Source organism: Carassius gibelio, chromosome B2 (assembly GCF_023724105.1).
Source record: "Carassius gibelio isolate Cgi1373 ecotype wild population from Czech Republic chromosome B2, carGib1.2-hapl.c, whole genome shotgun sequence".
Taxonomy (NCBI): Eukaryota; Metazoa; Chordata; class Actinopteri; order Cypriniformes; family Cyprinidae; genus Carassius; species Carassius gibelio.
In genome coordinates, this window is record NC_068397.1 from 31,174,315 (window position 1) to 31,187,199 (window position 12,885).

At 40.6% G+C, this 12,885-nt stretch overlaps 1 protein-coding gene across 2 annotated transcripts; it reads right to left on the minus strand.

Moving 5' to 3' along the window:
• Positions 1-6,181: 6,181 nt before the first annotated feature.
• LOC127950827 (tripartite motif-containing protein 16-like) lies at positions 6,182-9,490 on the minus strand. 2 transcript variants are annotated; one of them, XM_052548157.1, is made up of 6 exons: positions 8,846-9,490; positions 8,393-8,485; positions 8,080-8,313; positions 7,408-7,567; positions 7,220-7,267; positions 6,182-7,025 (listed from the first exon to the last, which is right to left on the minus strand). In XM_052548157.1, exons 1-6 carry the CDS (start codon positions 9,416-9,418, stop codon positions 6,496-6,498), a joined length of 1,638 nt encoding a protein of 545 aa, XP_052404117.1. In that variant the 5' UTR covers positions 9,419-9,490; the 3' UTR covers positions 6,182-6,495. The 2 variants fall into 2 exon arrangements, with proteins under 2 accessions (XP_052404117.1, XP_052404116.1); XM_052548156.1 differs by having other exon boundaries at positions 6,183-7,025; positions 8,393-8,488.
• Positions 9,491-12,885: the final 3,395 nt, after the last annotated feature.

The window sequence follows — 12,885 nt, forward strand, 5'->3', positions numbered from 1 at the left end:
TTAAAAAATTGCCTTTACTTGGTATTAAGTCTTAAATTTACCTTCATCAATCCTGCATTCAGTGACTTAAGGAGAATTAAATAATGATGCAGTCATTAGTTGAGAAAATCAAACCATGTAAACCATGACTAATCTAAGACTAATCTAACACAAGACTAAGTACAGAGACTTTGTTTTGTTTACTGTGTAAGTTGCATATATTTAACTTAAAATTATCCACATGGTAATCAAGGCTTTTAAAAAACGTATCTTGAATTATGAGAAAATGCAAGAATAACATAAACAGCATGTTTAATAAAATGCAATCATCTAATATCTAAATCATACTTTAATGATTAAATACATGCACTAGTTACAGTACCTTTGTTGGACATGTCGTGTAGTTTGGTTTCTCAGTTCAGTTTCAAACGGCTCGCGGTGAGTTTATGAAGTGTTTGTAATGATGTGGGACTGTTTTATTGTGAGAGGCAGGACTTCAACAGAAATTAAACTGGACACATCCTCAAACAGTGATGCAACTGATGAGATTGGTGCTTGCAATGAAAAATAAATGCATTTACATGTATTTATAGAGTTATTTCTAACTTATATTACATGTGGTACTTTAATAAAATGAAATTAAAACTAAAGGCACAAAAAAACAAAACAGAGTTTTCATATTAAGTAATATCTTTATTGAATAATAGGGGAAAAGGGTATGAGAAATTACTGAACAAGAGAAAGTAGTATATGATGGCATGATAATTGGAAAGGTATAAATAAGACAACACTGTCCAAAAATCATAAAACAAGTAATTATGTCAGGAAGATGTGGGAAAAGTACAGTACTAAAATGTGAAAGCAAGAAAACTGCAGGTTCAAAAATCATCGTCTTATTGCATCTAAGCAGATCATAGAAACACAAAGCTTGAACACACACACTGATCTTATTCTCTGTATGAGGATTTATTATATATTTATTCTGATATTATTTCACTGACAGAAGTTCAGCTGCAGTATTAATGTCATGAAGAGAGAGGAAGAGACTCTTAAACATCTCACTGTTGCTGAATCATCATGCAGCTCAAAGCATTATGGGTAAAATCTCTCGTCAATCTATTCTGATTCGGGGGGCGCCACTGAGCGATGATGGAGTAAGAAGCCTCTTTAAGAGCTCCCTCAGCCAAATCCGCTAAAAAATACTTTCAAAGGCCAACACCGATGTAAGTTCTACGCTTTCAGAACACATTTACTTTTAAAACAATAAGACTTCAAATTCGACTGGATATCTCATCACGAGCAAACAAAAACCCAAGAAACCGAAATCGACTCAACTAGGCCTCAACCAGCCGCCGACCTTGCCTGGCACGCTGTCCAATGAGTCCAGCGGTGATGAGGAGGATCCTCCTAATCGAGCACTACTAGCTGCCATCACAGCACTCAGAGGTGAAATGACGAAAATAAAAGATGACATCTGTGAGAATTTGGAAAGGCGCATTGAACGTGTATATAACGATTTGAGAGCGGAGATCGTCACGACTAACAACATCGCCCAAGTGTCTATTACTAATCTTGAAGCAAAATCCCAGATGCTACAAGCTAAAGTCACTGATATAGAAGAGGCCGCCACCGCACACTCTCATAGCATTAGCCAACTTGAGCAACAGGTGGCTAATCTCAGTGCTGAAGTTGTCAGTCTTAAACAAAAGAATGAAGATTTAGAGGGAAGATCTTGTAGAAACAATATCAGGATTACAGGTGTACGAGAGGGCTCGGAAACAACGAAACCGAGAGACTTTATTGCCAACTTTCTGAAAGATGTACTCTCGTTGGATGAAGCTCCGCTTATTGACAGAGCTCACAGGACCCTTAGACAACGCCCAAACCCCTCTGACCCACCGCGCCCATTCGTAATACGCCTCCATTACTATCACGTCCTTTGTTCTGTGTTACAAATGGCCATGACTTTATAGTTTGGCTTAAGGGGCTTCCCTCAAAAGGAGTAACAGTCTTAGTAAGTTAGGTTACTCATACAGGGAAGTTTTGTTTTTGTTTCTTTTCGACTACATTAGGTTAGCCTAAGGTATTTATGTTTAAGTTGTTCACTTATTTGTTGTTCACTGTGTTTGTGCTCGCGAATATGCAGAATTACAATTTTTGTGCAGTAATAGAAGCAAGTTCCATTCAATATAACTTATATAGATACTTGTTTTCACATCTCATTCATATGCCAACCTTCCTTCTTATTACATATGATGAACGCATCGAATGTTAAAAAGGGACTGACATTTACAAGCTGGAATATACGTGGTGCAAACAACCCGGTGAAGAGAGGTAAAGTGTTGAATCACTTAAAATCATTGCACTCAGACATAACCTTTTTACAAGAGACGCATTTAAAAAATAACCGTCATAATAGACTGAAAGCTAAATGGGTAAAAGAGATATATCACACGTCCTTCTCTACAAAAGCAAGAGGCGCATCCATTATAATAAAGAAAGGCATACACTTTATTCATAATTCCACTACAGGAGATAAAGATGGTCGTTATATAATTGTCTCGGGAGAGATATACAACACATCTCTAACCCTCGTCAATGTATAATGATGATCCTGCATTTTTTAAGAAAGTCTTCAGTTTACTTCCCAATCTATCGCAGACTATGTTAATAATAGGAAGAGATTTTAACACGCCTTAAGACCCATTTCTTGATCGATCAGCATCTCGTAAAATATCCCAAAACAATTCAAGTGTTCTTATAAACTCATTCCTTAAAAGTATGAACCTAATAGATTTATGGCGTTTTATCAACCCTTCTGGCAGAGATTATTCTTTTTTTTCAGCAGTTCATAACTCTCACAGTAGAATTGATTATTTCCTAATTGACGCTCAACTAGTTTCATGAACAACTAATGTGAAATATCATACCATATCAATTTCAGACCACAGCCCATTAACATTCAATTTATATTTGGAAGGTGCGGACCCACCCAGTAGATCCTGGAGACTAAACCCTTATCTACTGACAAACAAGGAGTTTTGTGGTTTCATTCAAGCTCAAATAAAACTAGATTTTGAAACGAACGATACCCCAGAAGTCACATCATGCACTCTATGGGAGGCTTTCAAAGCCTATTTGAGAGGATGTGTAATCTCGTATGAAGCTGCCAAAAAGAAAGAAGAAGCAACTCAACGTAAACATCTTGAAGAACAGATACAACAATTGGACTTGCATAGAGAAATAACTAATCTGAAATATCAACTCAATCGGCTTCTCTCTGGGAAAATTTCATCAGCTTTTTTATTCATTAAACAAAAACACTTTGAGTTTGGAGAGAAACCACACAAATTATTAGCCCGTCAACTTAAAGAAATAGAAGCCGATCGAGCTATTCACAAGATTGGAGATGACAGGGGACACATACTATTTTAGCCAAAGGAGATAAATATGCGTTTCTTACAGTTTTACTCTGACTTGTACATTTCAAAATGTAATAGTGATCCCAATACTATGAATACATTTCTAGACGAATGTAACTTATCAAGAATCTCACCTGAAGACTCGAAAATCCTTAATAGAGATATTCAAGCCACAGAAATACAAAAGGCAATAGCCTCCCTTAAAAGCGGAAAATCACCTGGCCCTGATGGTATACCGGTCGAACTTTATAAAACATTTAGTAATATTCTTACACCATTTCTTCATAGAATGTACAACCAAACCCAACTAGACGGCACCCTGCCACCAACATTAACTCAGGCTACAATTACTCTTATCCATAAAAAAGGTAAAGATGAGCTAAATGTTGGCTCTTATCGTCCAATTTCTCTATTAAACATAGATTACAAAATATATGCAAAAATCCTTGCCAATAGACTAACTCCTTTAATGAATACAATAGTTCACAGCGATCAAACTGGCTTTATATCTCGATATATCTCGATTATAACTCTCGATGCTGAAAAGTCGTTTGATCAAACAGAGTGGGAATATCTGTTCGAAGTACTTAAACGACTTAATTTAGGTGAGAGATTCATTAAATGGATAAGACTTTGCTATACAAATCCTAAAGCACAAATTTATACAAATCTTCCTCATTTGATTTGTTCAGAGGAACACGGCAAGGATGCCCCCTGTCAGCACTAATTTTCGCTCTTGCGATTGAACCACTTGCACAAAGTATTCGTTTAGACCCCCAAATATATGGTTATCAGACTAAGGCCACAACAAATAAAATTTCGCTATATGCAGATGATGTTTTGTTATATGTGACCAAACCTCCCTATACCTCTCTATACCTTCTATTCTTGAAAAGATTGAAATGTTCGGGACATTTTCAGGATATCGAATAAATTGGTCCAAGAGTTTACTAATGCCAGTTCATGACATTCCTCAAACAACGTTGGCAAGGTTTCCCTTTAAGGTTACCACTGATAAATTCACATATTTAGGTATAGAGGTTACGAAGAAACTTTCCTCTCTCATGCAATCTAATTTTCCACCTTTATTGGAAAAACTTAAAATAAAAAATAAAAATAAAAAATAAAAAAATAAAATTCAGTTTTGGAAAACCTTGCTAATATCATTTCTTGGGAGGATAAATGCCATTAAGATGATCTTTCTACCACAAATACTATACTTGTTTCAAAATATTCCTGTTTTCTTAACAAAATCCTTTTTCAAGAAAATTGATTCAATTATTCAACCCTTTCTATGGGATTACAAAACTCCAAGAATTAACATAAAACTTTTAACCAAATCTAAAATGAATGGTGGTCTATCTCTCCCAAATTTTATGATGTATTATTGGGCGTGTGCTTTTAACTCCTTCATCATCACTTCTAACACACTCCCCACTTGGTTAACTATTGAAGTGGAAGACTGATCCATATTTACCTGCAGCGCTAGAACTTTCACCATTGCCACTGGACAAGACAAAGGACATTCAGAATCCGATCATACATAATTTATTTTGTATATGGAAACAAATTAAATCACACTTTTCCCACAACACGCTGCCTCTTTTTTTACCAATTGCTAAAAACCCATCCTTTGCCCCTTCTAATTTAGATTGGACGTTCTCTAACTGGAGGAAATTAGGATTGTGTAGTATCCGTGACCTGTATATTGACGGTAAATTTGCTTCCTTTGCACAATTACAAACAAAGTTCAAACTACATAACAATGATTTCTTTAGATACCTACAGGTTAGAGACTATATACGAAAACTCATGCCAGGTTTCGAGACACAACCACAATCTATGCTAGATGAATGTCTCACTATACCCCCATATAAAGATACATTTATCTCTAATATATATTACAAATTACAAACAATGTCTTCCCCTCCGTCCAATAAATATAAAGATAGTTGGGAGAAGGACATGGGTACCCATATTCCTGATGACATCTGGGAAGAATCGCTGAAATGCATACACTCCTGCTCCAATAATACGAGACATCGTTCAAAATTATTCATAGGCTTCACTTTTCAAAGTAAAGATCCACAAGTAAAGATTTTTCTGAACGTTTTATTAAACTGTGATAAATGTCAGTCCCTCAATGCAACACTCTTTCATGCTTTTTTTTCTTGTCCGAAGGTCGCCAGTCATTGGTCTGATGTGTTTAATGTACTCTCAAGAATTTTTTTAATTACATTGTCACCGGAACCATTGCTGATTATCCTCGGCACATCAGAGTTATTTAGAAAATTGACTTCAGCCCAGCAACGGTTCATTTCCTACTCTCTTATCAATGCAAAAAAGTTACTTCTGATATCATGGAAAGGACCAGCGATACCCACTGACAAAATGTGGCTTCGAGATTTATCCATCACTTTACATTTGGAAAGAATTAGATATTTGTTGAAGGATCTCTCAGGTTTTTATAATATTTGGCAACCCTTCATAGACTTCTTACAGTCAGTATCTGTATAAACACTTATTTTCTTTCATTTTATGTATATAAACTTTTATTGTACTTCTTGCTACAAAATTGTGTTCAACTTTTGCACTGTATGTCCTTTTTTATGTAGTGTTCTGCTTTATGTATGTACATTTATACAAAAATACTTGAGCCTCTTATATACTGCTGATTGAAAATTCTATAATATGTATATCCTCAATAAAATAAAATAAAAATCTATTCTGATTCATCAACACAGTTTCACTGATGGGGGAAGTCGTGGCCTAATGGTTAGAGAGTCGGACTCCCAATCGAAGGGTTGTGAGTTCTAGTCTCGGGCCGGACGGAATTGTGGGTGGGGATAGTGCATGAACAGCTTTCTCTCCACCTTCAATACCACGACTGAGGTGTCCTTGAGCAAGGCATCGAACCCCCAACTGCTCCCCGGGCGCCGCAGCATAAATGGCTGCCCACTGCTCCGGGTGTGTGCTCACAGTGTGTGTGTGTGTTCACTGCTCTGTGTGTGTGCATTTCGGATGGGTTAAATGCAGAGCACAAATTCTGAGTATGGGTCACCATACTTGGCTGAATGTCACTTCACTTTCACTTTCACTTTTTCACTTTCACTGATGATCCAAGATTATAAACCGTAAACCCAGGATAGAGCGTCTGAGTGAATGTGGTCTGGACTGTGTGGATGAGGCTCATTGTGTCAGAGACGCTGTAGAAGGACAGAGTTCCTGCTCCGTGATCCACAAACACTCCTATTCTCCTGATGATGGGCTTCACAGAGAGATCAGTCTTTATGTTATTGTGTCTGAAAGAGTATCTGGAGGGAGAGCAGCACAAACTCCAGGACTGATCATTATATCCAAACCCACACTCAACACCTCGTCCCTTCCTGCTGATGCTCTTATATGACACTGATATAAACACACCATCATCTCCACTCCACTCAATCTCCCAGTAACAGCGTCCACACACACTCTCTCTACACAACACCTGACACCACACATCAAATCTGTCTGGATGATCAGGATACGACTGATCTGTGTCAGTGTATGTAATCACTCTGTTGTTCTCAGACAGACGGAGGTGTTTATATGCTGTGTTCAGATCCAGAGTGAACTGATGGGAATCTGATGGAGATAAAACACATCAGAATCAGGAATTATGAATCTGTTTGATCTCTTCATGTTCAGTGTATCATCAGTGTCTCAGTATCTGTGCACATCATCATTTACATCATCAGTTATAAACTCTTCTTTCTCCTTCTACAGGAGGAACATGAACACACTCATGAGTTTTTCTGCTGGTTTTCTTACTGACTTACATTGTAGGAAGTCCTTCCTGGTCCAGAGATCAATGTTGGTGAATGTGACTGTGGAAATCAACAGACATGAACAGTGTGATTCTCATGATCCTGTATCTATTCCTAACACATTTCTAATATGATGTTCTCCATGATATGAGATGATGATGGACTGGTTTCTGAGAGCAGATGAATCTCCAGGACTTTACCTCTGTCTGAGATCTTCTGGAGCTGCTCTTTACAGAAATCCTCCAGTTTGTCTCTCAGCTGATGGACAGATTCTCTCAGATCATCAGAAGAGAAGAGAGAACTGAAGAGATCATCATTTACGTCTGTAGATTCAGGAGGAGCTGAGAGAGACTGGAAACTCTACAGAAAACACAGAAACACTTTAGATCACAGATTTACAGCAGAAGTAAACAGAATTTACAGCGTCATTTTTTTGTAATAACAGAGTATCTATAGAGTACCTCGTGTAGGTATCAGTGAATAATATGCTAAGTTGGGGAATAACAATTACAACATGGAAAATTACAATTACATGGCTCTCAATGTCACATTACATGCAATTAAAAACACATAAAACAGTAACAATGACATTCAAACCCACTTAAAAGTCAAAAGAATAAGATAAAATTATTATCATTAAATTAGATTTGAAAATGGGAAGAGATCACTGTTTCGAATATCTTGTGAAAGTAAATTCTGCAGATAAGGAGCAGCGTAGCTAAAAGCTTGAGAAAAATGAAAACCAGGGCCCGTATTCACGAAACCTTTTATCTTATTATTAAGAGTTCTCCTAGACAGCATTTAAAGTTTTTAGCTAAGAGTTTTATCTTAAGATAAACATACATGACAAACTTCTTCTAGATGTGTGTTACCTGCAGGAACTGGATGTGATCCTGTGTGTGTGAAAGCTGCTCCAGCTCAGCGTCTCTCCTCCTCAGATCATTGATCTCCTGCTCCAGTCGCTCCAGTCGTTCTTCAGCTCGACTCACTGCAGTCTTTTCCTGATCTCTGATCAGTCGTATCAGCTCAGAGCGGCTTCTCTCAATGGAGCGGATGAGCTCAGTAAAGATCCTCTCACTGTCCTCCACTGCTGTCTGTGCAGAGCGCTGTTAGGACACACAGTGATTCAGCTTCAGTGAGTCTGAACTGAGACGGAGACAAACTTCTCTTCTTCTCCAGACTCACCTTATGAGACTCCACAGTCTCTCTCAGCTGCTGGAGATCTTTCTCTCTCTGCTGGATTCTCTGCTGGAGCGTCTTCTGTGTCTCCTTCAGCTGCTTCTGCAGGACAAACAGATGATCGTCAATCTCACAGAAAACTACTGACACTAAATCATCATGAACAGATCAATCCAGTAAAAGAGGAGCTGACAACTAATGGCTGTAGGTTCAAACTCCAGAAGTGAAGATCTGTTATGATACATTAATCATACATGAATTAACATGAAGATTAAGGCTTGTTTCATGCTGCGTGTGTAAGTATTATAAAAGTGAAACTGACACAGACATAGAGCTTCACACTAACTGTGTTTCTGTGTAATTAAGCTATGGCTTTACACAACATAAACAAAAAGCAAAAACAAAGAAGACTACTGGATCACTACACTGAGTATTAACTTAATGATTAATTTGAAATACCTGTTTCTCTGTCCTCTGGTCTGCAGCTGGTACAATGTCATGGTTTTTATGTTCAATAATCGTACACAGCAGACATATACACTTCTGATCAGTGCGACAGAAAACCTCGAGGATCTTCTCATGTTTCTGGCAGATCATCTCCTGCAGTCGTCCAGTGACTTCAGTCACTTTGTGTGGTTTACGTGAATGAAACTCCTCGTGCCGCTCAAAATGAGTTTGACAGTAAGACTCCAGACACACCAGACAGGACTTGACGGCTCTGTATTTTCTTCCAGTACAGACGTCACACTGCACATCTCCAGCTCCAGCCTCACAGTCAGCAGAGAGTCTGGTCTTCTTCAGTTTCTCCAACACTTCAGCCAGCATGGTGTTTCTAGCTAAAGCAGGTCTTGGACTGAAGGTCTGTCTGCACTGAGGACAGCTGTAGACTCTCTTCTGATCCTCCTGATCCCAGCAGTCTGTAATACAGATCTTACAGTAACTGTGTCCACAGGGAACGGTCACTGGATCCTTCAGGAGATCCAGACACACCGGACACATGAACTCATCCTGAGAAACTCTGGCTTCTGCCATTTTACTGCATGAACACAGAGACACAAACACACAACAGCTCAACTACACTTCAGTTTCTCTTTCCCTGAAGTCACGTGATTCTGTTTCCTGGTTCTGTGTTTGAGTGACGTGTGTAAAACAGGTGTGTCTGTGAGTCTGTGAAGCAGCTTCCTCATTCCTGCTGAGTTTAGTTTAAACACTGACTGTTATTAGAGTAAATGCAAAGAATTTGACTTGGAAACGTGATTCTCCTAGACATATAATTGGGAACCTTGACAATTAAATGTGTACTAGATTTCAGTCTCAGACAAACACTCAAAGAACACAAGTAAATAAATAAGAAGTGACAAATGATGTCTGTTCACACTGTCCGCTTGTAGCCCTATTTTTTACCATGTGGACAGTATGTGGACAATAGCACAGGTGTGAAGAGTATTTTGAAACAGAATGAGTCTACTCGATGGTTCTGCATAATTATCAAACTCATCCATTGGAGGACACAGAATGTATATATACATGGGGCTTGAGTGTTTCAGAAACAAGAAAGAGGTTTCACTAAAGACAACACAAGACAAAGAACACAGGAAAACACAGGAAAACCAGGGGCTTACAAGGGACAGGTGAAGGTGATTGGTTGTCGTGGAAACTAAAAGGGTAGCTATGGCAACAAACGGGTTAATATGAGGACAAACAAGGCACAAAGCAAACAGGAGCAGGAAACAGACAGAAACGCTGGGAACAGAACATAGGCAATATAAGTTTTTGGGAAGTAATGTAGTTCGGGATCTGCCACCCGCAGTTGATTTCTATATTCTAGGTATTATCAAATGGCCAGAGATTTGAGAACACAGTGGATGTGTGATGGTAATGGAGAGAGAAGGGAGGGCTCAAATGCGAGTGCAATGATAATTGTCCTTTAACGAAACAAAGTCTGGCCACAGGTATTCCAACAAAGGCGTAGGAGAAATAGACTAACAGAAGATGACCCGTAGACTGGGTAGCACAAATAAACTTAGACGACCTCTGTGGCAGGGGTGACCAGCAGACTGGTGAGGCGGAGGCTCTCGGGACTCACGAAGGAGCCGGCGGTCGGTGCTCGCAGAGCGGGGAGGCCGAAGCAACTTTCAGCAGGTAAGGTTCTGTGGGTGCAAATGGTGAGCACAGAGTAATCCCAGCAGTGGAAGTGAACTACTAACCAAACCCCGACATGACAGGACAGGACAAAACTAATGTGCAGACACCAATGATCGATACTCATAGGTGACAACAATCTGACAATGAGACAGGAGAAAGAGAGGGGAGAAGTAACCAAGATAATGAGACAGGATGAGAAACAGGTGGAGGGAAATTATCCTAATGGGAGTGGAGACAGCTGTAGTAAAGAAACGGAGAGTGAAGGGAAGAAGGAGAAGAGTTACCAGCAGAGGGAGACAGAGAAAGAAACAAGATCATGACTGGATCATGACAGTACCCTCCCCTCAAAGAGCGCCTCCTGGCTTTCCAGCGGGGGAATCTGGCGAGACCGGAGGAAATCATCAATGAGCGAGGGGTCTAGGATGTCCTTGGGAGAAACCCAGCTTCTCTCCTCAGGACCATACCACAAATATTGGTGCCCACACCCCCGGCGGCGCATGTCCATGATCTTGCGGACAGTGTAGACCGGGGAGCCTTCGATACGAACGGCAGAAAAAGACACGGGAGGGGGTGAGCGGGAGACTGGTTTAATGCAAGAAACGTGAAACACCGGGTGAACACGACAAAGATTATGTGGCAAACGAAGTTTGACGGCGACAGGATTAATGATCTTGACGATGTGGAATGGTCCGATAAAGCGGGGAGCCAGTTTACGAGAATCAGATTGGAGAGGTAAATTGGAAGCAGATAGCCATACTCTCTGACCAGAAACATAACGAGGGCTCTTGACACGCGATCTATTAGCAGCGACAAACATGCATCCTCTCGAGCGACATAGGGCAGATCTAACCCTCCTCCAGGTTCGCTTGCAGCGACTAATAAAGGTTTGAAAGGACGGACAGTTAGGATCGGTCTCCTGAGACGAAAATAAAGAAGGTTGATAACCGAGGCAACACTGGAAGGGTGAAAGACCTGAGGCAGAGGATGGGAGAGAGTTATGAGCATACTCGGCCCAGGGGAGCTGTTCGGCCCAAGACGTGGGATTGCGAAAGGCTACAATCTGAGTGGCTCGTTTGGCCTGACCGTTAGTCTGGGGGTGAAAACCCGAGGAAAGGCTAGCAGTGGCACCTATGAGGTGGCAAAACTCTCTCCAAAACTGCGAGGCGAATTGCGGACCCCTATCGGACATGACGTCGGTGGGCAACCCGTGAAACTTGAACACATTATCAACCATAATCTGGGCGATTTAGAAAAGCGTTCGACCACAGTCAGGATGACCATATTACCGGCCGAGGGCGGAAGAACGGTCATAAAATCGAGGGCTATATGGGACCACGGGCGAGAGGGGACAGGTAGCGGCCGCAGGAGACCAGCAGGTGGGGAATTGCATGGGTCTGGGCACAAATAGAGCAGGTGGCGATAAAACGACGCTTCTCACGGTCTAAGGTTGGCCACCAGAAATGCTGGCGGATAAAAGCGATAGTACCCCGAACACCAGGATGAGCAGCTAATTTAGAGGAATGAGCCCACTGAAGCACAGCTAAGCGTGTGGGAAACGGGACAGAGAGGCTGGCCCTAGGGCAGTTATGGGGAGTGGTGACGCGAGAGAGAGCGCGCTTAACCTGTCTCTCGATTCCCCAAACCGTAGTACCCACCACCCGACCGGGAGGGAAAATCTCCTCCCGGGGGTGCGGGTGGTTGAGGAATTGAAAAGCCGGGACAACGCATCCGGCTTACCGTTCTTAAAAAGGAGAAGAGTTACCAGCAGAGGGAGACAGAGAAAGAAACAAGATCATGACTGGATCATGACAGGATGTGGAGGATTATAATGCAACAAGAGCTCATTCAAATACTGAGGTGCTAAACCATTCAGGTCTTTATAAGTAATTAGAAAGATTTTATAATGTATAAAGTGTTTAATAGGGAGCCATTGCAGTGTTGACAGAATGGGGCTAATATCGTCATACTTCATGGTTCTAGTAAGAACTGCTGAATTTTAGATCAGCTGGAGTTTGTTTATTGAGCATGCATATGTCACGCTGCCAGTCTCTGTTTTCCTGGGTGTTCCCTAGTGAGCTCACTTCTCCTTAGGCACTTCACCATATAGGCACTTTAATTCCTCTAGTCTGGTCCTGTCTTCACAGTAATTGCACTCCAATTAAATCGCACAGGTGCTGTCAATCCTTTGTCATTAGTCTCCTTATATATATCTGTCATTCTCTGTTGTTTGTATGGAGTCCTTACCGTCTGTGTACTATGTTCTCGTCTCCCGAGACTTACCCTTACCTTCTCATTCCTCCGAGTTCCATTCCGTTTCGTCCGATTCCCTCTTTTGTTTGTCTTCCTGGACTGTT